General features: G+C 35.7%; 2 protein-coding genes across 2 annotated transcripts in view; both read right to left on the reverse strand.

Annotated features, from left to right (window-relative positions):
• The window catches only part of LOC129808800 (mediator of RNA polymerase II transcription subunit 26), a 30,288-nt gene extending 11,135 nt beyond the window's left edge, over positions 1 to 19,153 (reverse strand). The window contains exons 1-4 of the mRNA XM_055858698.1: positions 18,368 to 19,153; positions 18,054 to 18,293; positions 6,638 to 6,931; positions 6,053 to 6,530 (exon numbers count right to left, since the gene is read on the reverse strand). Of these exons, the coding sequence (XP_055714673.1) occupies positions 6,053 to 6,530; positions 6,638 to 6,931; positions 18,054 to 18,116 (835 nt within the window). The 5' untranslated portion in view covers positions 18,117 to 18,293; positions 18,368 to 19,153. The remainder of the gene's footprint in view (positions 1 to 6,052; positions 6,531 to 6,637; positions 6,932 to 18,053; positions 18,294 to 18,367) is intronic.
• Positions 19,154 to 21,614: 2,461 nt separating this feature from the next.
• Positions 21,615 to 22,896, reverse strand: LOC129808673 (jerky protein homolog-like). The gene is made up of 2 exons (XM_055858446.1): positions 22,632 to 22,896; positions 21,615 to 22,570 (listed from the first exon to the last, which is right to left on the reverse strand). Exons 1-2 carry the CDS (start codon positions 22,894 to 22,896, stop codon positions 21,615 to 21,617), a joined length of 1,221 nt encoding a protein of 406 aa, XP_055714421.1.
• Positions 22,897 to 25,411: the final 2,515 nt, after the last annotated feature.

Below are 25,411 nucleotides of genomic sequence, written 5' to 3' on the forward strand. Positions count from 1 at the left end.
TTTTTTAATAGTGTTTTATTTGTACATCCCCAGATCTCAACCCCATAACTCAATAGAGATTCACATAGAGAATGATAAATAATTTTCCTAATTTCTTTCGGGATGGTTTTATATTTATTTCTAGCTATTGTTCCCTTTAGAGGTGCCAATTCTTTAACTAAACTATTAATATGCTCTTCAAATGTTAATTTATCATCCAAGACAATTCCTAAGTATTTGAAATTTTTTTACAATATCAATTTGTTTATCTTTAAAATGTAAATTATCAGAACTACTTTTTCTTCCAAAGTGCATATATTTTGTTTTACTTTCATTAATTGAGATTTTATTCATCTTTGCCCAAAGGCTTAATTTATCTAAATCAACTTGTGCATTTTCCGTGTAAACAGACGGAATTCCCACGGGAATTACCATGAGATTTTCCATTCCGGATGGGAATTCCCATATTGAACTGTCAAATTTTTACCATCTGCTCTATGCGCCTCTGGTGGACTTTAAGTGCAACACAAAAATGCTCCGAAGATTTGAATTTCAAATTGTGTTTTTTCCGAATATAAATAACGGAATGTGTATTTAGAAGATATTTTACGTACTTTATTTTATTAAAGTGGCTTTATTATACCACAAGGATATTAGTAATATTATCTATTAATACATTTCATGGAAAATCTTTTAAAATTTCTCGAGAAATGATTAGAAATGTTGTTATAGCGTAAATATCTTGTCAAAAACCCCCAATTAAAGTGGATAAATCAACGACAGGCTTTGGATATCTTTGCTGATAGGACCTATTGATTAATTTTCGTTTAATTGTATTGCTGATAATTTAAAATTTTATAAAGTGTTGGAAGAAAATGTATAAAATATCCCTGGGTGACCAAGCAGTCAATTCATTCGGAACAGAGATGTTTACAAAAATTAGTTAATTGTATAATAATTGAATACAAATTGTTTAAAAAAAAAACAAGAAAATTGTAAAATATTTTAAAATTTCATTTCCAAAAAAAGTAAATAATAAAAAAATATTGAAGTAATATTTTATATCCGAAAAGGCAGTTTAATATGGTTTCTGGCTGTAACTTTTAATAGTGAACTTCGACAGTTCTTATTATTCTTGTATTTTCTTATCTAAATTATTATATTCTTTACATTTTTCAATAATGGGATTTATTGAAAAAGATATATTTTGAATATGCCTTTCCAATCATTTAACTTTTAAACCTCTTCTTAAATGTTATTGATAAATATTTAATTCAATGCAGAAACACTAAAATACTTTCTAAATTATTCTAGTATTACACAGGTCTACAAAATTTATTTTTTTTAAAAATTCTTAAGAAGTATTAGTTGATTATTATGCTATTGGGTGTGCTGATTTATAAAATGACTTTAATTTTTTTCAATCACATCACAATTCTGAGAATTTATTTTTTTTGCCATTTAGCTGTTTTGTTTCACTTTATTGATTATATCTCCGGTTCTAGTGAACGGAATTTAAATTTTATATATCCGTTGGAAAGGTGAAGAGTTACCCTACAACTTTATATTAGTACATGAAATCTGTAAAACCACCCCTTGAGGGTGAAATAATGAGATTTTCCTAAAAAATCTCAAAAAAATGCTTTGGACTGAGGTTTTAAAAAAATCATATATAACAAACTAAACCCGATATTTCGGTGCTCTCTTTGGGAGAACATAAAGGGTCCTTGGGGGTATATATTTCACCATAGAGACGCCTCCTGTGAATTCTCTTAATGTCTTATTTATTGATCTTAGTCATTTTTGAAAATGCAAAAATTCTATCTTATAGCAAATTGTTCTAGGGATTTTTTAGATTAGATTCTTTAGAGTCGGGAAATTAATTCTTTAGCAATAGATTGCTAAAGAAGCCAAGATTGCTTAAGACCATAGAGACTTATTAAAACCTAAGAGACTTAGACTTAAGACACCTATGAAACTCACGTTCACACAACATTCAAGTGCATTTTTATGATATTTCCCTATACCTTTTGAAATAATACTGAGCACATAGAATTCTATACATATGGCTTGATAGAGGGCTCTTCGCGCCTTATAAATAAATTAGTTTTTTTTAATACTTTAAATTTTAAAAAAGTCGTCTTTGTACGAAAATATTTCCAAAATCTAACACTCTATCTTCTGTATTTTTAATAGAGTTTCTGAATGAGTTAATTGAATTTGTGCTGTTAGTGCTGAACGACAAATTTAGGCGTAAACTTTTTGTGAGTCGAGATTGAGTATTGGGATGATTCCGCGATAAAGAAGGACAGCTTTGAGGTTTCTTTTCGGTGGGTCTATAAACAGGCTCCATTCCTTTTTATCGTACGTGATATTAAATTCATTCATAATTTGTTGATTTTAAGAGAACTTTGTGTTTTGCAAACAAATTTAAGCAATCTATTGCTAAAGAATTAATTTCCCGACTCTAAAGAATCGAATCTCAAAAATCTTATTCGCTATAAGATAGAATTTTTGTATTTTCAAAAATGACTAAGATCAATAAATAAGACATTAAGAGAATTCACAGGAGGCGTCTCTATGGTGAAATATATACCCCCAAGGACCCTTTATGTTCTCCCAAAGAGAGCACCGAAATATCGGGTTTAGTATGTTATAAGGTAAAGTACCCTTTATTCGACCGGTTCCTCTATTCGACCGGTAGATTTATTTATTCAATTTAATTATATTTGCTATAATATTTTGTGTATGATCTAACATTAATAGGTCAATTATTCTTTAGATAATACGAATCAGTGACAAATTCATAGAAATTGATGAAATTCACCATCAAATATTCAAAAATTGACCCACCGGTCGAATAGAGGAACCCGGTCGAGTAAGGGTACTTTACCTTATATGATTTTTTTAAAACCTCAGTCCAAAGCATTTTTTGGAGATTTTTTAGGAAAACCTCATTATTTCACCCTCAAGGGGTGGTTTTACAGATTTCATGTACTAATATAAAGTTGTAGGGTAACTCTTCACCTTTCCAACGGATATATAAAATTTAAATTCCGTTCACTAGAACCGGAGATATAATCAATAAAGTGAAACAAAACAGCTAAATGGCAAAAAAAATAAATTCTCAGAATTGTGATGTGATTGAAAAAAATTAAAGTCATTTTATAAATCAGCACACCCAATGGCATAATAATCAACTAATACTTCTTAAGAATTTTTTTCATTGTATACCTGTGTTATTATTCGATTTCAAATTTGCTTTTAAAATCAATATTTTGATCACCACAGAAAATCTTACATGTTTTTTTTCATATATTATTTGCTCAAAAACACTCCAAATTAAATTTTCGGAATTTTCCTTAAGCAAAAAGCTATCTCGAGTGAGATAGCTTTTTTCCATTTTGGGCATTATTGCAGTTGATTTTCAATTAAAGTGATCAAATTGTGATACAATATAATATTTTTAGCTGTTTTAAATTATTTTCATGTGATATTCAATATATTATCTCATTATTAATAAAATTTGAGAAGTATATCACAAAATAAGTCCCTGGAGCGCATGAAATCATTTTTTTTTAAATAGAATTTCGCAATACTATGAAATGGTATGTTTATAAAAAGTAGAGATCGATATATGAAGCAGAAAAAAAATATAAAGTCGACGTATCTCATGATTTCTTATATAAAATAATTGTGATACTAGTCTCAATTAAAGCTTCTGGACTGCAATTTTGGATGTTGCTTGTTTTTGACGAGATATTTTTAATGCCGATCACATTTTCTGACAATCTTGGTCTCAAACTATAGTAACTAGGATATATATCCTGCAAAAAACATCCTTGATGACTAATTCAGTGATTTTCGATTATTTAGAGATGCAAAACCATTTCACAAAATTGAACATTTTACCCTCCAACGGAAAATCATCATTTGAAATTTAAAATATTTGGTCGTGTTCGGGCAGTTTCTTGCACTTTTGCAGAGGGCGCTAGTATAGCAAATTTACCACTTGCTTGTGGGAATTCCCGTGGGAATTCCGTCTGTTTGCACGGTTACAAGAAATTAGATTGACTAGTTCTATATTTCAAGTCAGATATTTCTTGTACAAAGGATTTATTCGGAATTTACTGGCAATGATGATATTGGAATTTGGAAACAGTTGAACACATAGTATTTATGAAACTGTTTTCATTCCGTGCAATTGATATTAAATTAGTAAAAATAATGTTATAAAAGAAAAGATTGTGTAGGGTCTTATCGTAATAAAGACATAAGATTCTCCACAATTCAGTTATGGAATTAATTATGGAATTTTTAACAGAATTTGAGTTGAGATTGTTGGGTAGACTAAGGGGCTCAAAAGAGCCTAGATGTCTGATCACCTGCGAACAAAAGTACACTACGTTTTTTTTTTTTATCTATCTATCTATCTATGTGTTGCTCGCAAGAATTATTGTGTTAGGATGAAAAATAAATGCGGAATTTTTGACATTTAATTCCATGAATCCTTTCGTCGGAAATGGAAAGGAAATTATACTCGAAATATTCATGAAAAAAAAATGTTGAACAAAGGAGAATGGTCAAATCCGGTCCCGGAATCGCCACGAACGGGACCTATGTCATTGGATAGACATTAGTATAGGTAACAACTTTTGTTCTGGGATCAATGTTCTAAACCATGGAGGAACAGTTCTAGAGCATAAAAACTATTTTTTTAGAATGATGAAGAATGATCAGAAGTATATGGGCGCTGGTTCATCTTCATACAAAGATTAGAGTAGACGCATTTTGAAGATATTGATATAAGGTTGAGAAAAATGCCGGGACCCAGGACGATAAATGCTGGGAGTCCTTGTAAAAAAGGCCTTTATCCTTCCGAAAAATTGTTGTTTTGATTACGAATTATACAAGAACCGCTAAAATGATCTTGATGAAATTCGGTATAGGGTCAGTGTATGTTTTAAACTTTTTATTTATGCATACCACCCCCTCCCTCCACCCTCCGTTCTGGTAGCCCCCGTACAAAATGGGGGCACTTTACCTTATAACTCCTTTCTAAGAGGACGTAGAAAGCTGATATTCAACAAGGGAACAAAGCTTATGGAAGACACTTCAACCATGCATGTTAATCCCCTCCTCCACCACCCATTCTAGTAATCCTATACAAAATCAGAACATTTTGACCTCTTTTCTGAGAAGAAGTAGTTTGTTTGTAAAAGAATGAAAAAAATGAATAACTAATAACGTTAACAATAATTTTCTAGATTTTATATGCATTTATAGACATCTAGTCGAATTACAACTTTCTGCCTCCTCTTAGAAAGGAGTTATAAGGTAAAATAGTCTTATTTTGTATGGGGGTTACCAGAAGGGGTGATGGACGAAGAGTTTGGGCAGTATGGTTAAAAAGTCTTCTTTAAGCCTTGTTACCATGCTGTATTTCAACTTTCTATCTTTTCTCAGAAAGGAGTTATAAGGTGGAATGCTCTCATTTTGTATGAGGGCTACCAGAACGGGGGACAGAGGAGGGAGATATTATACATGGTTTAAAAGTCTTCCCTAAGCTTTGTTCCCTTGTCGAATTTCAGCTTTCTACCTCCTCTTAGAAAGGAGTTATAAGGTAAAGTGCCCCCATTTTGTATGGTGGCTATCAGAATGGAGGGTGGAGGGAGGGGGTGATATGCATGGATAAAAACTTTAAGTCATACAGTGACCCTATACCGAATTTCATCAAGATCACTTTAGCCGTTCTTGCGTAATTCGTTGTCAAAAAAGCGATATTTCGGAAGGATAAAGGCCTTTTTACAAGGACTCCCAGCGTTTATGGTCCTGGGTCCCGGCAATTTTTCAATCTTATATCAGTACCTACAAAATGCACCTATTCTCGTTTGTGGCGATTCCGGGACCAGCGCCCATATAGTTTTGACCATTCTCCTTTCCAAGGAATGCTCTCCGAAAAAAAGACTGATAACTCCCGGAGAATTCACGCGGTTAAAATAGAAGATAAATTTTTTCAAATTCCTGCAGAAATAGGTGTAAAGAAAGGAATGTGATTAACTTTTTTTATTACCTGAATGGAGAATTTGTGTTGGTGATGGTGGTCTAACTGTCAAAATGGGCGACGATGTTGCAGATGAATTGAGTTTGCGATTCTGCAGATCGGCCAGGAGTTCTTTGGTTGTCTTCACCTTCTTCGGTCCTGATGCCACTTTGTGCTTGAACTCCAAATATGGCGACGTATCGTAGGCATCACTGATGCTAGCATCAACACCACGACTGCCCTTTTTGCGTCCTCGTCGCTTCACTGGCACCGCTGCCGGCAAAACTGTCACAGCTGACATTTGTGGCGCCATCTCATGCGGACTGACACTTCCGCTGTCACGAAAGGCGCTGCCACTGTTGCTGCTGCTAATGTCAGGCGGTGGAACCGGTGAAGCTGGACCAAAGCGTCCACGGAAGTTTAATTCATCTGTACTGCTATTTGATGCACTTTCTGGCAAAGGGGGTAGTTGAGGGGGTGCTTGAATGGTATCTTCATCCAGTGCCACCTATTTTTTTTTTTGTGTTTGTTAAATAGTGTTTCTTCATTAAAATACCCCAATCACAAAATTTTAGAGAGAAAAAAAAAAGAAAAGTTCCACTGTGTTCCTCTAACCTGTTTCCGTCGTTTCTTTCGTCTCCTTATGGCTTCATCATCTTCAGGATCTGGTGCCCCATTGCGCCTAACCTTATCAGCTGTTCCATTTGGCAATTGAACAGGAACTTGAGGTAGAAGCTGACGCCATTTTTTGAGGAGGTTCTTCATGCGTCGTGCCAGATGTTCATTACTAGTTCGACGTCTCATGTGATTGATACTTCTCGTCAGCTGGGTACTCTCCAACTGTTCAATTGTGACCACAGTGCTCTCCAGCACTTCAACCACCTCCATTGCTGCCGACAGATCGAGCACCTTTTTTTTTTTTTGTTGGACAAAATCATTAATACCGTTCTTGAGAAACTCTCAACAAAAAAAAAAAACAAAATACAGTAAATTCAGTGGAAAGATCTTGAAAATAAAAAGAGAAATGACAAGAGACTCAAAATATATTGTCACGCTATTCCTTTCTAAATTCAACGCACTTGTAGCATCAATCGTTTTTGGATTCTAAAAGCCAGAATCACATTGTCCACGTAGTAAGGTAGCAGTAGGACTATATGTGATTAAGTAATGCTGTTATAAAAATTGGTTTATTAACTATGATAACCCTAGCGACAACACCAAGGCACTCGAGAGTAGGGATGGTTTGGATGGATTTTTCGACTTTTGAGCGCAATTCCTTTTTCGAAAAAAAACATTTTATTGAAGACTGATAAAGGTAATACCAATCAACAATCCGTTCGTCCTTCTTTACACAGTATATAGGGGAGACCGGGAGATTTGGGACGGGGGTAGTATGGAACGAGGCGATTTTTTTCATTAATTTTTGAAATAAATGAGATTTAACCATTACAGTATCGTAGGCAATATTAAGATGTACAGTAGACTCTCACTCAATCGGCTCTTTCTCAATCGGGCGTCAAATTTTGTTGACAGTTTTCACGCTTAATTATGAAGCTAATTTGTTCAAATTCGCTGTAGTTCTTCCTATTTTATCGTGATTCTTTATAATTGAGCACTTTTTGTGGAATTTACAAAGGCTTTGACGCTAAATTCAATCGCTAAACCGGATGACATTTTGCCCCATATTCACGATTGAGAGAGAGTCTACTGTATCTTGACTAAAAGAATGAATATCCTCAGTTTTATTGTTTTAATTCTATGAACATTTTTTCTTAAAAATTGATAAAAATCGTATATTTTGACGTCTCAGTTTTCCTGTTTGTATTTTATATCAACGATATATAATCAAAACTTTTTTATCTCATTAGGTAGCAGTGTAATCTGGAAACATATTACTGCTCGAACTGAAAGAGAGAGCAGTTATATAATCGACTTTTTCTTCAACTTCTCACCGTTCTGGAGCTTAAACGGTAAGAGATATCGATTTCCGGTCTTCGATGACCCCTCCTCAAATGACATTATCTCGTACCAAACCTCTCTATTATTTTCCCCTTCCCTTTCATACGTTCCATAGCTCCTAAAAATAGGTCAAAAATGAGGTTTTTCCAATTTTGCAAAAAATTGGCCCAAGCTTTTTCAATGATTTTTGGATATGTCTTACGGCGTTATCACACTTGCACATTAAAATTTTAATGTGATTCACATTAATTGTCGCTTGTGAACGTCCAGATGTGTTATTTGTGTCTCTGAGTCACTTAATATTTGGGGTTTTTCTATTTAATGATAAAGAAGTGGACTTGGCCTGCAAAAATAAGTTTAAAATTACGTAAAGCATAAATATTTTTCACATTAAAAAATTAAAGAGAAAAACGCATTAATTTTTCTCATTAATGCTATAAATCAATTTATATCAAATTTTGCGGGCCAAGTCTACCTTTTTATCAACAAATAGATCAAATTTTGAATATAAAATGATTCAAACACACAAATTACACATTTGAACTCTCACCAGCGACAATAAATGTGAATCATATTAAAATTTTAATGTGCAAGTGTGATAACACAGTTAGAGCTAGTCCTGGCGAACATTTCGTCCAAACATATCTATGACCGGAAAATTCGCCATTTTGAATTATTGAAGGTCAAAGGTCAACTACTTTGGAGGGCCCATTGGTTAACCGATTTGGTTAAATTTGGATTTTTTGGAAAGGTACTGCAATGTCGAACCCGGCTGCATCGGTCTTCATCGGTAATGAACCGGTTAAGTACCGATTTTTGTACAATTTTACATGCTCTATAATAAAAATCTCCTTACGAAAATATTTTTTTTAAAAAAATGGGTTTTCAGTTTTCTATATTTATAGGTATTTGTTGGTAATTTAGATAATTTGTGGCTGACAATGAATGTCAACCGGTCCAGCGGTTCAAAAGACTCAAACTCACGAGATATAACTTTGCTGGAATTTTTTTAAAAAGAAAGAATTTTTATCTCATATGGGGGCGCGGGGAGCCACTGTCAAAGACACATCTTAACGGTCACTAAATTTAAATTCTTTACATTAATTCTTTGCAAACTCCATTGATTTAGATAGAGTAACTATCCAAGAACACAAATTGGCAACCGGAATTCAAATTAGGAAAGAGAATGAAGACCAATTTGAACAAATTCGACGGGATGCCAAATTTTTCCGTCCGCCATTTTGTGCAAAAATTTTGCATGACTTTCCACAAAGCGAGAAAAGAACAACAAAATATATTTCCAATTAATTGAAGGACTAAAGTAGCTAAAAATTCATTCCCTACAGCAATTCAGATAGCAATTACCCAAGAATAAATCATGTAAAATCACTCAGTTTGCGTATGATGTATAATACCATGGTAAGGAATGGGTTAAATAATTTCTTAATGGTTTTCTCATTGTCTATAAATACGATTAAATCTTCAGTAACCCTATGTGCGTACAAAAAATATGCTAACAAAGAGGACTTTCTCGTGAGTTCGAGCATTTCGCAAAGCTGGGACGCTTTGCCATCTCTTTTTAAAGTATATTTTCTGAAATTTTCTTTTAAAAATTCAGCTGTAGGGATCTGATTTTCGGAATTCGGAGATCTTTTTGAAAAAAAAAATTACTTTTCGATAGACAAGATTTCTTAAAATATGTTCATCCGAAATCCAAAAACCAAATATTTCGTGTCAGCTAATGAGTTAAAGTAGTCCTTCATCATCATCATCATTATCATTTACAACCGCTTATCCTTCGTTCAGAGACCAGTTTAATTCATCCCCTAACAGGAAATTTAACGTTTTTAATATCAGAAAACATAGCTCAATGGCTGAATTTTGAAAATTTTTAAATTAAAATTCAGAAAATATAGTTTAAATCTTGTTCTTTTTATTCTTAAGAAGTTGAATTAAATATTTTTTTATTACACTGGAAAAGAAATTTGGAGAAAAAAAATATTCTGTGTTTTAGTCTTCTTGAACAATCGTAACTCTTTAAGTAAATTTTCGTTAAATAAAAGTATCAGAGCTGGAAATTCTCAGAAGCATATCATTAATTCTCTAAGGACTGATAGTTCCTTTTTGCCTTTAAGGGTATCACGAAACGAAATGTTAAAACCAATGTTCCATATTAAATTTAAAAAAAATATATATAAGCTCCAAAATACTATTTAATGTTTTTTATACCAATTATAGTATATTAAGGAATTCAATTTCAGTTGTTTCACGGATAGTTGTTTCTAGAGATTAATGTCAGAATCACATTGACAGTAAAATGCTCACCGTATTTCGTTAATTTACACATTTTCATTGCAAATTCTTACGCAAATTCTTGATTACCGTGTTACCTTATATCGCATTTTCGTTTTATTTATTCAATTTTCTTATACTATTTTCACCTAGTGCCACCGAGTATGAGATAAGGTAATACGGTAATTGAAAATATCAACTAACAGAATGCATCCTTGCTGTAAATATTTGGTCAAAAAGTAGCGAATAATTTCTAAAAATTAATTTTATTTGTGGCCAATAATATCGGAGACAACAATACACTTGTCCGAGGAACACTGATGATCGTTCCTTAAGAATACCTACAATTTGGGCATAGGCTAATCTATGGTAAAAAGTAGGACCATCTTATATTTATAGATAATTTTTATTCCATTTTATGTTTTACGTTTTTTTCTTTCAAAATAAAAATTATGTACCCCCCCCCCCCCCGGCCAACAAAATTTGAGACTTAGCCCCGCCCCCCCCCCCCCTAACTGAAATCCTGGGTACGCCCTTGATTTGCTCCCAGATATAATTCCAGGTGAGCTTGAGCAGTATACTAAAATTTCGATATGATATTTAGGACGTATTGCATGCAAGACGAAAGTATCTGTCAAAATGGTATTGTTGCGGAGTTTCCTAGGCCGAGTAGTGAGAGATTTAAGTGCACTCTCTATTTTATTGGTCCCGTATTGTTTAATGCGCTACCGGAAGTGGTTCGTTCTTCAATATGGCGAAATTCATTCATGAACCATCTTATGGGCTTCTGTCGAATCAATTTTCAGTGGCGGCCCGGATTTTCATCCTGGTAGCAGTCGTGGATTCTTCCCCGTGTCGGCATCACCCGTGGTGGTCTTTTCTGGGATTTGCCCGAGTAAATGTATGTTTTTTGTACGCTGGTGGGGATTCCTTCAGTTCATCTCGATTCTTTTGAGGGCAATCCATGACCGCGATAATGCTTACAGAGAGTGGAGGAGCTCTGGTCAACTTTCTGATTGGTCCACTTTAAAGTGCTTCGCAATAAAGTGAAGACTTTGATACGGGATGCGAAGACCGCTTACTACCATTGTCAGCTGGATCCATCGCTGGAGCCTGCTGTTTTATGGCGCAATCTAGGTCAACTGGGGCTTAAGAAGACCTCGTTTTCAGCGGACGCTGATCCGAATGAGCTCAACTCATTTTTCTGTTCCGCAGGTCCACGTCTTGATTGCCCTTGTCCTCCTTTTTCTGGTACTATGGTGCCCGAATTCAATTTCCGGTGTGTACCTTCACACGTAGTTTTTTCGGCAATAATGCGAGTTAAGTCCTCCGCGGCTGGAGTCGACGGAATCTCTCTTGACTTTATCCGTTTACTTTTACCAGTCCTGCTTCCGTGTCTCACAGACCTCTTCAACTTTGCTATCACATCTTCTTCCTTCCCACTTGCCTGGAAGAGAGCTGTGGTGGTTCCTATCCCTAAGGTGCCTGCCCTCGCTTCTGCCTCTGATTTTAGACCCATTAGTATTCTGCCTGCGCTGTCGAAGCCTCTCGAGATTATTCTTCTGGACCAGATGACCGCACACCTGGAACGTAATAACCTCTTGTGTGATTTTCAGTCTGGGTTTCGTAAGAATCACAGTACTGTCTCGGCTCTCCTTAGGGTCAATCATGACATTGCATTGGCTTTGGATAGAGCCATGTTTAGCATTCTGGTCCTTTTGGACTTCTCTAAAGCTTTTTGACAGCATTTCGCACTCTTTGCTTTGCAACAAACTTCAGAGTCTTTTTTTGGATTTTCTACGGTGTCTATCCGCCTTATAAAGTCTCCTACCTTGTTTCAAGATCACAGATTGTAAGAGCTGGCGAATCGGTCTCATCTCCTTTGGACCTTAACTCATGGTGTTCCTCAGGGCACTATTTTTTAGGACCCATTCTCTTCTCGCTTTTTCATAAATGATCTCCGGCAAGTACTTAGGTATTGCGCTTATCATTTGTACGCAGATGATATGCAAATTTATTGTTCCGGGGATCCGTCGAATTCGTCCCAAGTGTTCGAAGCGCTGAATGATGATCTGGAGAGGATCTCTCTTTGGGCTCACAATAATGGTCTTCTGCTGAATGCTAAGAAGTCTCAGGCACTGTTAGTGCATTCGAGGGGTAGAAACCCTACCCCTTTTCCACTTTTCCTCTCGGACGAAGTAATTCCTCTCTCCTCCAGAGTGAAAAACCTCGGTGTTATCTTTAACGATACACTTACTTGGTCCGATCACGTAGCTGAGATTTGTTGCAAGGTTTTTCTTACGCTGCGTACATTGCGACCTAATGTTCCATTTTTCACCTACGGGTGTGAACTGTTCTTCAGAGCACATTGTGAGGTCCAGGATCGTCTGAGACTGGCTTTCAATTCATGTTTGCGTTATGTCTTCGGACTTCGCAAATATGATCACATCTCCGTATATGTTGACTCCGTACTCGGTCTTCCACTGCCCGGTTATCTCGATACCCGTGTGCTGGATTTCATCTCCAGGATTCTTTCAACTGGTAGGCCGCGGTATCTCACGGAGCTTGTGGTTGCTGGATCATCTTCCAGGTCTTCGTGTCTCCGTGTGCCTGGTTCAGGGAGTCGTAATTTTCGCAACTCCATTTTTGTGGAGGGTGTTATTCTTTGGAATGCTCTGCCCAGGGAGCGAAAGAGGGGCCTTATCCTGAGTCATGTGGCCTCCATTAACGCCTCGTCCTAACTTTATGTCTAGGGCCATTTTATGTACAGAGGACAGTTTGTCCTAATAGTTTTAAATAAATTGAATTGAATTGAATTCTTTACTGAATGGGGTTTCTTTTCTCACGGATTAGCCGTTCTCTTCTTTCCCCAAGGTATGTGAAGTGTGGACTTGGGATGTTTCACGTTGGAGCTCTCCTCTGCGGGACTCACTTCGGGCGATGTCGTGGTGAATATTTTTTCCGCGAATGTGGCAGGGTTTTTTTTTCCGATCCTTGCTGTGATTGTCGACTGCTTGCTTGCTCGTGAGGTTCTATCATTTTTTTTTTTTTTGTTTTTTAAATCGTTTTTTGACATCTTTTTTCTCATCATTTTATTTTTTCTTTTCTATAATTTTCGTATTTTTCTGGTTTTTGATTATTCGGTTTTTGATTTTTCGCGAATTTTTTCTTACTTTTTTTTCTGTTCTAAGAATGCATGCCTTTTCGTGATTTTGCTTTTCCGAATTTTACCTTTTGCTTCGCTTTTGGTTCGGGTTTTTCTGCACTCTTAGAAAAAATTAGTTCGTACAAGGTCATATGCAGTTATTAGAACTATAAAATATAGTAAATATAGACCCAACTATATATTTAGTTTGGGTAACTAAATGAAATAGTTGACCACAGTTAGTTAAAGTATCCTTTTCATTTAGTTATCACAACTAAATCAAAATAGTAATGGGTACTATAACATATTAGTTCCAATTACTAAATAAATGGGGTTGATACCTACCACCTGGCAAGTGGCCTTCAAAGTTGAAGCCACTTTCTCTAATTCACATACAGATTCGTATAGAAATTTTTCTGCACTCGTGACCGTTACACGAAGTATGTCAAAATTGTGGTGTGCCTTATACACAGAACTCTGTGCCTTGTAAAGAGGGATGAATATTCTATATTTCCATCTAAAAAGTTTTTCGTAACTCGAAGTGTAAGCTGAATTTGGAAGCAATTTATGAGACGGCTTCAAACAGCTCCGTATAAAAAAACCTTTAGCCAGGGGTTAGGTTGATACCCATCTTATTGGCCGTAATAACTATATATAATATTAGTTGTGGTTACTATATAGCATTCATTGTGATGCATATTTCTTATTAGTTGCTTAAAATTCGAAAGAACTTCAACGCATTACTAAAATAAAAATCACTCTTTACTATTGGAAAAGTAGTCATAACTTTATGAAAATATAGGCCCATCTATTTACATTGGTTGTGAGAAGTAAAAGGAATTAGTGACCAATATTAGTTGGGATAATGATTTCATTTAATTAACACTAGCAAATATAATTGTATGAAAGCATTATGAAATAATTGCCGCAACTTATCCACGTAAATATTGTCTTATATTCTCACTACTAATAAATTTATTATGAGTATAATGTTTTAAGAATATAAGAACTATTTTAAATAGATTTTATAATAATCGCCCGAACAACTAATTTTCATTAGTAATCACGTCTAAACTTTTCTAAGAGTGTGGTGGCTTCTTCGCTGTTGGCCTGTCTTTCTTGTGGCCTGCCTTTCGCGGTGTGACTTGTTCATTGATCTTTTGCCTCCCTCGGCCCTCTCTCTCTCTCTCTCTGTGTCGCTCTTTATCCGTATCGCGGGAATTTTTGATTTCTTGTTATCCTTTTTCGCCTTTTTTTTCTCGTTCGCGAAAAACGAATATTTTTTTTTCTTTTGTTATTTAGAACTAGTTAATTAAAATTAATTGAACCGCTCAGACGACACGTGTTCTCTGAACCAAGTCTGAGTGTAACCCCTCCATGCATTAGCACTAAACTCTGACAGATCCAGGCGATCTGAATGTATTCTGATTGATATGTAAGGTAAGAGTATATATCGGCCATGTACCTTGTATCGGCCAGCTTGCAGAAGATATCGGCCACCAAGATAAAAATGAATATTTAATAATTACTAACTACGTTTTACCAATTATGTAATACAAAATATATTACGTTTGTTCATATATGATCTTCTGAATTAAGTTTTTCGTCGACTTTTTAACAAAATATATATTATTCATCTAATTAATTGAATCACTGTGTCAGAGTCTTAATCAAAAAGTAGCCATTTCTCAAATTCTTATGATTTTATACTATAATTTCAGTGACACAAAATAAGGAATTATATCTTATTTAAATTATTTACGAAAATGTCTGAATAAAAAAAATACTACTCAATTATTCTACTTTTAGTATCAGAACACTTTTTAATTGTCTCGCTACGCATAATTAGAATTAATTTGTTAATTGAGAGGAAGTACGTTTTGTTCCAAGTGCAGAGCTCACCGGCCATTTTTCATCGCATGTCATGTTCGCGAGCAGTTGAGGTTATGTCGGTAATGTTTTTGTTGTGAAAAAGGATTTCCTCAGTGTGAATTTCGCATTTTATCAATGTTAAACATCTTGAAAGAGGTCTTTTAGAAACTACAATATCAGAGAAAAGATTGAAAAATGTGCTGGATGTCATGACGGCACGAGAATCTTCTTGAAAATGACTGCAAAGTATGGAGTGTCCAGAATGATCCTGAATGATAAACTTTCCGGAAGGCATTCAAAAGGGAAATCACTGGTAAGCTTACGTAAGCTTGTGAACCGGAGGATCGTGAATCAAGCCGAAACTGGATTTCTTATCCTTAAGTCCGAGCTCCAGGATTGGATCAAAAATATGGTGAAAATGAGAAGATGCAGACAACCTTCACCAAAAATCTCCCTGGAAAGTGGTAAAAAGTGATCCTGATGGTTGGGTTCTGGTAAGGGGTGGATATCAGAGTGTTTCTTCGAGTATAACGTAATCAATTAGAAAAATATTCAAAGGAGAATGGTCAAAACTATATGGACGGTGGTCCCGGAATCGCCACAAACGAGAGTAGGCGCATTTTGTAGGTAATGATATAAGATTGAAAAATTGCCGGGACCCAGGACCATAAACGCTGGGAGTCCTTGTAAAAATGCCTTTATCCTTTCGATAAATCGCTGTTTTACACAACGAATTACGCAAGAACGGCTAAAGTGATCTTGATGAAATTCGGTATAGGGTCACTGTATGACTTAAAGTTTTTATCCATGCATACCACCCCCTCCCCCCACCCTCCATTCTGATAGCCCCCATACAAAATGGGGGCTCTTTACCTTATAACTCCTTTCTAAGAGGAGGTAGAAAGCTGAAATTCGACAAGGGAACAAAGCTTAGGGAAGACTTTTAAACCATGTATAATATCTACCTCCTCTGTCCCCCTTTCTGGTAGCCCTCATACAAAATGAGAGCATTTCACCTTATAACTCCTTTCTGAGAAAAGATAGAAAGTTGAAATACAGCATGGTAACAAGGCTTAAAGAAGACTTTTTAACCATACTGACCAAACTCTTCGTCCATCATCCCTTCTAGTAGCCCCCATACAAAATAAGACTATTTTACCTTATAACTCCTTTCTAAAAGGAGGCAGAAAACTGTAATTCGACTAGATGTCTATAAATGCATATAAAATCTAGAAAATTATTGTTAACGTTATTAGTTATTCATTTTTTTCATTCTTTTACAAACCAACTATTTCTTCTCAGAAAAAAGATCAAAATGTTCTCATTTTGTATAGGATTACTAGAATGGGTGGTGGAGGAGGGGATTAACATGCATGGTTGAAGTGTCTTCCATAAGGTTTGTTCCCTTGTTGAATATCAGCTTTCTACATCCTCTTAGAAAGGAGTTATAAGGTAAAGTGCCCCCATTTTGTATGAGGGCTACCAGAACGGAGGGTGGAGGGAGGGGGTGGTATGCATAAATAAAAAGTTTAAAACATACACTGACCCTATACCGAATTTCATCAAGATCATTTTAGCGGTTCTTGTATAATTCGTAGTAAAAACAACGATTTTTCGGAAGGATAAAGGCCTTTTTTTACAAGGACTCCCAGCGTTTATCGTCCTGGGTCCCGGCAATTTTTCTCAACCTTATATCAATATCTTCAAAATGCGTCTACTCTAATGATTGTATGAAGATGAACCAGCGCCCATATACTTTTGATCATTCTTCATCATTGTAAAAAAGTTTTTATGCTCTAGAACTTTTCCTCCATGGTTTAGAACATTGATCCCAGAACAAAAGTTGTTACCTATACTAATGTCTATCCAATGACATAGGTCCCGTTCGTGGCGATTCCGGGACCGGATTTGACCATTCTCCTTTATGATATTTTTTTTTGGGTTTTATTTTCCGGCCGATGCCTGCTACACTCCTGGCCGATATCTTCCTCATCTGCTTTTATTTATTTTTTTTTTTTTTTGTTTCCCCCCTTACCTGTCCCCCCTTACCAAGGTCTTAGGCCTTTAGGCCTATTTTGACCAGTATCCTGTGTAGAAAATCCTTTAAAAAACAAAAACGTCCACAAAAATATATACCAAAATCATCAATCTATAAAATTAAAATATCTCCCAAATACTGAGGAAAAACAATAAATATTTAAGACGGTAAACTTACACATTAAATCTGCTTTTATATGGCCGATGCAATATGCGCAGTGCATGATTGCAATTTTACGATTTTTTAACTAATGTCTCTAAATAGTAAGAAATAAAATGTTGATATATAGATAAATGTAATACTGGAGTTCCAATTGGCATATTTTAGAATGTCAAAAACTGGTTTAGATCATTTATTTTAAGCGAATTATGGAGTATTTTTCTTAACTGGCCGATACATACCACCCTTACCTTACATACATTTACTAAAATTCTTTATGTATTAGCTGCCAATGTATTAGTTGAGAATTTTAATAAATTGAAATTGAAATTGAAAAAAGATTTGTGTCTCGAGTCAAATGAAATAAATAAATAATATATAGCCTTTTCCGAAAATCTCAAGTCGATATCGTATTCATTCCCAATATTCATTATATCAGGAATGGTTTGTGTCTCTACTGTTTATCATTTACGCTATTTTCAATATCTTTCCGTACATTCTGCAAAATAAAAAAACAAACAAACAAACAAAAAACAAATATTCTTAGGAGCTTCTTGTGATCTTACATTGTAGTTTTTGTCGAGGGCATTCTCAAGTCTACGTGAAAGCTCCGACAATGTTTGACTCATTAAACAGGTGGGTGTGCTCCAGGGAAAGTCTTTACAGAGGTTACCTGGTGGCCCTTCCAAGCCACTTCAGCAGATCATCTGCCCCTTTTTCTCTTATTGGCTCCCGCACCTGTGTCTAGCTTTGATTCAACACCAAAAAGATTAATTTTTCTTTTGTTTTTTTGTTTTTGGCAGAAACTGCAAGAAAAACATTTTTATTTGATTAAAAAATAGTATTTTTTTTTAGAAAAGTTTCTTCTTGTATGTCAAACCTGAATTTTGAGAGTCTGGAAACCTCGTGGTTTGCTCTTTTTCTCTGAGTCTTCAATAGTCCTCAAAAAAAACAGAAGGAAAAAAAGCAAAACAAAACAAATTGTATTGATAAATCCGGGAAATTTATCCTTTTCCAACGTCAATTTCTTTTTGTTTTGCAATATCCCTGTGAGCACCAAGGATAAACTGAAGATTCTCTCCGGGAATTTGATTTTTTTTTTTTAAATTTAAAGGGTTACACAGATGAATGTGAAAGGAACGAATTTAAAAAAAAAAAAAAAGAAGTAAAAAGTTCTGAAGTTTCGCAGGAGCCACATCCGTCACATTGAGTGTTCCAGAGAGAAGAGAAAAAAAAACGTCTCTCTTTTTTTTCCGTGTTGAAGAAGAAGAAATGGCAGCAGAGACAGAGAGAGTCTGATGCTTCTGGCCCTTTCGATCGGAGGCCCCAGAGAGAAATTGGCAAAATTAAAAAAAAAAAAAGAAGAATGTTCGGGATGAGACCAACGAAACGGGACTGAGAGGATTGTCAATCTGGCTTCTCAGAGAGATTGATAAAAAATTGATTGAGTTCGCCTGTCCCAAATGCTGATTTTGTGGTCAGACCGAACAAAAAAACACGCTCTAACCACACACAATTCACATTTAATCACACTTTCCTTAACACCTCAGTATGGCCTCAAATGGCGGACTTGCACCGTAACACTGACTGGAAGGCAGCCAGAACAACGTCTCTTTTCCCATTTGACAGCCACCATCATGCTCTCACTCTCACTCTCTCTCTCACTCTCTCGTTCCATCATGATGTGTCACTGTGACATTTTTTGGACATTGTGTGTCCCACAAAATTTGAACCCAGCTGACTATGAGTTCGTCTAAACTGGTATAAATATTTTCTTATTTTCTCATGATTCTTCAATAACTTTTTCAGAAAATTGACAAAAAAAAATCCATAGAATTTCCTTTTTCCCAGCATTTTGGCAAGGATTTAAGGCAGAGCTGCTTAGAATTTCCGTAATATTCAAATGGAATTTAGTCACATTACATCGTGTTTGTTCTCGCGGTTCTCGCGTATATTCCGAGCACATGTTTAATTACGCGTAATAATTTATCTGGAATTTATTACACCATGTAATTTATTAATAATTTTTTTTTTTGAAAAATGCAACTCAGATTATCTGATATTGAGGCTCAATAATATAAATACAGTGCCCTCTTTGTAATTCGGATGATTGGGAGACAAAATGACAGATGTCCGCTTCGTAATCCGGATGGATTTTTTGAATTTGTTCAACGTCTCGAAAATATAATACAAGATTTTTTTCCGAGAATTAGAATAAAAGTTTTAAAAAAGATTAAAAAGACATAATTAGAGAATTCTATGCTATTATACTTCATTTATTGAACAAAAACATCACAGATTAATTCATTCTCATTGCTGAACACACATGCATACATAACCTCAAAATGATTTTAAAGGTAACCGTCGATAACTCGTCCGGATTACGGCGATCCGGATTACAGAGCGGGCACTGTAAATGCTTATTGCGTTATTAATTTAACATTTTTTTTTTTTTAAATTGTTTTGTACACAGAAAAATCATCATGTAAAAAAAGTAACGTGTAAAGTGGAATCACCACTTCTCGCCACGTAGGGGAGACTGGGGCAATATTTGTCAAAACGGATATTTAATTTTTTTTACAAGCTCCCAGAGAATCTAATTGATTTCTATTTAGCGTGTTCTTATAGAAAAATTACTGCTCTACAACTTTGCCGAAGCTCACTTTTCTCTATCTCGAAAGGAAATGCACTTTCCGAGCCATTTTCCAAAAGATGATTTTGTGGAAATTCTTAAAAGTGCTGGGGCAAAATTTGTCAGACAAGGGGCATTTTTTGTAATTTTCTTTCCCTTTGTTAGGAGCTCTGGTGAATGAAATAAATATCGTCGGTTCCAAAGAAGACTATTGTAAGTCTACTTACAGTAGTATAAAAAGATGGTATCATTGGATGCAGAAACCTTAAATCTAAATCCCCACAAAATTTTATATTGATCAAGATATTCCTGGAAAAGTTACAAGAAAAAAACTGAAAATCAGCGTGCCCGATTATGGAGTTTTTAGCTAACAATTTTACTGTAAATAACTTAAAAGTAGCCTTAACTAGAAGATATCCAATGCGTAAGTGTGATACAATAGTTTCGAAAGCTAAAAATATATTAATTCCAGTGAAATTAATAAAAATAAATTTTAGCTGTCAAACTTTAAACCTGTCTCCTGAAAAGTTACGAATAAGACTTACAATAGTCTTATTCGGAACCGACGATATTCTATTGACATATTTTGGTAGGACGTCTGTTCCTCTACAATTTGTTGCAAATCATTTGCCTGTAAATAAACGAAAAATATGATTTTCAAGTAATTTTCCAAGAGCTGTTTCTCGCAAGAAAATTCTCTTCGGCCGCTCAAAAAAATGCAGAAAAGGCGAATTGGGCGAGTTGAATGAACGAAGTTTGCCGACTAAATGTCACTTGTGGCGAAACAAAAAGAAGAAGAAGAATATGGCCATGATGAAGGTTGTGTTTACCTTTTTTCACTTTTTTCAACGTTTTAAGCTCCTTCAATAAGATTATTGGCTTCTTGCTCGTAGGCAATATTATTAAAAGTGTTACTAACGTCAAGTGGTCCTAATAATAGGATGAAGGAAATACGAATCAAAAGATAAATATTCTTTGAGCCAGTTTATTTCAGGATAGGTTACTAACTAGTTGTACAGTAGACTCTCTCAAATTCGGGCATATCGGACCGAAACGTCAACCGAACTACAGAGAAATTCGGGCGTGAAAGTGTTTGAATATCAACGTTTTTTTTTTTGGTTATGTACACGTACATGTGTGTAAAGCAAAACAGAATTCTTTTCCAGCTTTAACTTTCAGTACATTTCAATTAAAACACAATGGTATCTTTGATCGATTCTTTATTTCATATTTATAGATTGTATGTATTCGCAATGAACTTCATATAGATACATTACTTTACATATTTTTGAAGATCACAGTACAATTCACTTAATATCACGATAATTCAGTCCATGTTTAAAGATTTTAGTAAGATAACCTAATTCAAAATTTTTGAGGAATTCATATCAATATCATCACATTATTCTTCGGCATCGTTCAAGTTTGAAGGCTTTTACCTTAAGATTAAATGGAATACTGTAAGAGCTTATGAAACAGTCTTTAGGATTGAATTTCAATTGAGAATTATTCCCCTGCTGTGTGCTGCGTCTTCCCTCAGCCTATGAATGGTCATTATTGTTGGAAGACTTTCCTTTCTCTGGCGCACATAGCTAAGCACGACATCCAATGCTCTGAGTGCTTCTTCTGGTGAAATTTGATTGCGAACAAGATTCTGGTCTAGAAGTTCTTCTTGTTCATCGTGAACTTCTTGTTCAGAAATGTCGTTCTTATTTCTGACCATGTCAACAATTGTGCTATCACTCATGTCCAAAGAGTTGTCACTTTGTAGCCAAATTGCAATATCGTCTTCAGTGATAGAATCATTATGCGGCAAAGCATTGGCTAACTGGATCAGATGCTCTACATCCCCTTCATCAGTATTGTCTTCGTAATTCAGAAGTTGTTCATCACCTGAGACGTCTGAGCTAAAAGTGATTTCAAAAACTCTCTTCCAGCTTCTGGCAATGGTGTTTGAATCCACTTGTGTCCATGCTTGGGAAATCCACGCAATTGTTTTCAAGATATCAATTGCTTTTATAGCATTCAACACATTAGATTTTCCAATCACGAAAAGTGGAATTTTATGTGTTCCACTAGCGTTTGCACAAGCTAGAATAGTGATCCTCTCCTTACTCTGTTTAAATCCGGAAGCACTTCTTTGAGTTCGGGCTGCAAGAGTTTTGTTTGGCAATTTCCTGAAGTTCAGACCCGTCTCATCGGCATTGTAGATCTGGTGATATCCAAGATTCTCACTTTCAATGACTTCTTGGAGGTGTTTATAAAATGTTGGTAACATCTCTTCCCTGGAAGACAAAGCTTCTCCGCATACTGTTAGCTGCCTCACTTCGTGCTCTTTCTTCCATCTAGTAAGCCACCCGGAACTTGCAGAGAAGTTGGCAGGACCATCCTCGAAAACTTCATGGAACTGGAGTGCTTTGGCTTGAAGAAGAGAACCGGAAACTGGTACTCCTACAATATAGGTAGCATAATTTTTATTAGTGAATGTTGATTCGTCAGTAGAAATACATACCTCTCTCCCTCATGTGCTCAAACCAAATAAAGAGTGCTTCGGATGTTTGAGGAGTCAATCCTGGCCGCATCGTCATTGAATTATTGTTCCTAGCATTGCTGTTAACATAGTTTTTCAAGCGCTCCTCTTGTTGCACCCAATCCAGCACAGTCTGTTTTCCAACGCCGTAAGATGCAGCCACATCTTTAACACTCTCTCCGTTTTTCACTAGCTCAATTGCTTTTAACTTAACCTGAATTTTAGTGGTCGTGTATTTGCGTTTCATAGTGAATCCCAAAAATTAGAACCACAACACTTTGGAAAATTTACAGAAAGCTTGACCCTTTTGATGGTAAATACAAACATAACCTACAAAATATTTTAAATATAAACTGCCGCCCGAATTAAAAAGTAGCCCGAAGTTAAAAGAGCCGAATTTGCGAGAGTCTACTGTAACTTTGTATTTCCTATGTTTTCTTTGGCAGATGTCCCCTCTTTTTCGGCCTCTCTTTTGCAGCCTCCTTCTCAGTTTTTTGTTTTTTAGCAGATTTCTGCTCAGCTGCAAGTTGCGACATCATATCGGGATCTGTTAAAATCTCACTAGATCTCTTCTTGCGTCCGGGACGGGATGTAGATCGTGGTTCTGCTTTTGGCAAAGGCCTTATGGATTCAAGAAGGTCGTCAAAATTTTTCTTTTCACTTTCCGGTGCAGATCTTGTATCAACTGGTTCCTCCTTTATATTTGAAGCTTGAGGAGAATTGCAAACTGCAGGTATTTGAGGGATGTCAGTTACCATGGATGGCTTGAATGCATCGTCATTAAAAATTAAAGGATTGAAGGACCATATGCCAGTGGCTTTGAAACCAGAAATGTTGTTGGCTCTTGTCACTGCAGCGTCCATGGCTAGAGAAACTACTCCTGGAAGATCATATATAGACAAAGATCGTCCAGGATGTGCATTCATCCAAGAATCTATGTGAGCAGCCATTGCTCTCTTGAACGGGCCATACACTGAGCGGTCTAGTGGTTGGAGTTTGTGGCTAGAATGTGGAGGAATTGACAACACATTGATTCCATTGTCAACGCAAAACTTCAGTCCTGCGATAGACAAATGGGATTGATGGTTATCTAAAACCAGAAGCACTGGGTTTGTCATGGAAATGGTGGAATGGAGTTTCCTGCAGCGTTGACCGCAAGTGCCACTGTGATCAGTGTGCCCCTTTCACTCGAGGTTATACGTCCAATTTGCTTAACGCCTCGACGGCAAATTATTTTTCCAGGATCCTGCACAGTGGTTACTCCCGTTTTATCCATGTTGTATATGTGGGAGGCATCGAAAGTGTCTGGCATATAGTGAACGGAGCTGGGTGAAAAACTTATTTACATTTGTCTTGTTAAATCCCATCGCCCTTTGCAAGCTTGTTGCTTCCGGCTTTCTCAAAGACAAATTCGGATGGCGTTTTCGAAAATTGTAAAACCAGTCAATCCCTGCAATCTTCTTCCGATCCCAAGATGATGGTGTAGAAATCTTCAGTTGATGGGCAAAATCGAAGGCCAATTTTCTTACATTATTTATAGTTAAGCCGAAATAGCTGTCCGAACAATCCAACAAATATTTTTCCAAAGCAGCTTCCTGTGCTTCATTGAACACACTTGATCGACCTGGCTTCACAGTTTTTAGGAGTTTAGTATTCTCCAATTCTCCTCCTCTTACTTTCCAATAGAGTCGCAATGTTTCGCGGTTGATTCCTTGGGATTTGGCAGCCGATCTCACCGATACACCATCCTTCATCGCATTCAAAGCCAACAAGAGCTTCTCAGGGTCGAGCACGTTGTTTCTTCTCTGATACTCTCGGACCATGATACTCTTGAAAGGTTGATTAATGGTTATAATTATATTAATATAACTACAAGCTAAGTATCCAAATATTGATGTTCTCACTTAAGCTGGAATAGATCAATCTGGAACTCCCTGACGTCGAGGAACTAGGAAAAGCGATAAAACTGCTCTGAATCTCTTGATAAACAAAAACAAATAACAAGCGGCGAGTTTTTGACAATGACGTTTCTCTTCGCCGTGCAAAACATCGGAAATCTTCGTTTTTTGCCAAATTTTGCCCCATGCCTTTTGACAAATTTTACCCCGAGTGCTCTTTTCTAATACAAATATTTTTAGGAAGAAAACTTGTTAGAAAAAGCTTAAACTGATACCATATTCATGTTAAGCGGGTTCAAATTATCATAAAAAGACACACCAATGAAAAAATTTTGGAAAGCAAATCAATGAAAATTGATATCTCCTGAAGGCCAAATATTTTAAAAAGAGGCCTCAAAATTTCAATATTTTTTATTTTCTATATTTCTTACTTGAATTCTTTAAAACATTGGACGTTTAAAGGACTTCATGCAGGCTATCTGTGGTAAAAAATTTAATTTTTTATTTCTTTTCTCTTCAAAGTTATGGAATATTAAAATTTTTGATTTGGCAAATTTTGCCCCAGTCTCCCCTATATTGAAATCGCTATTTTTCACGATTTATGAAATAAATGAACCTCATAGTAACTTGTGTTTTTATTGCTGCTACGTATAGAGTCGAAAAACACTCATTTTTTGTTTTGAATTTAAATGTTTGAGCATTTTTTAAGGGCAAAAAGAAATTTTTTTCGCTCATTTTGCTCTCTAAGCCCATTTTGAGGATTAAGGGAGATACGTTTGGAGCACAAGAGTTTTCTTTTGCTTGGATTTGTTTCTTTTGCGAGCTCAGACAGTCAGATTCAGATTTCCATGCGTGGAGCTGATC

This window comes from Phlebotomus papatasi, chromosome 5 (assembly GCF_024763615.1).
Source record: "Phlebotomus papatasi isolate M1 chromosome 5, Ppap_2.1, whole genome shotgun sequence".
Taxonomy (NCBI): Eukaryota; Metazoa; Arthropoda; class Insecta; order Diptera; family Psychodidae; genus Phlebotomus; species Phlebotomus papatasi.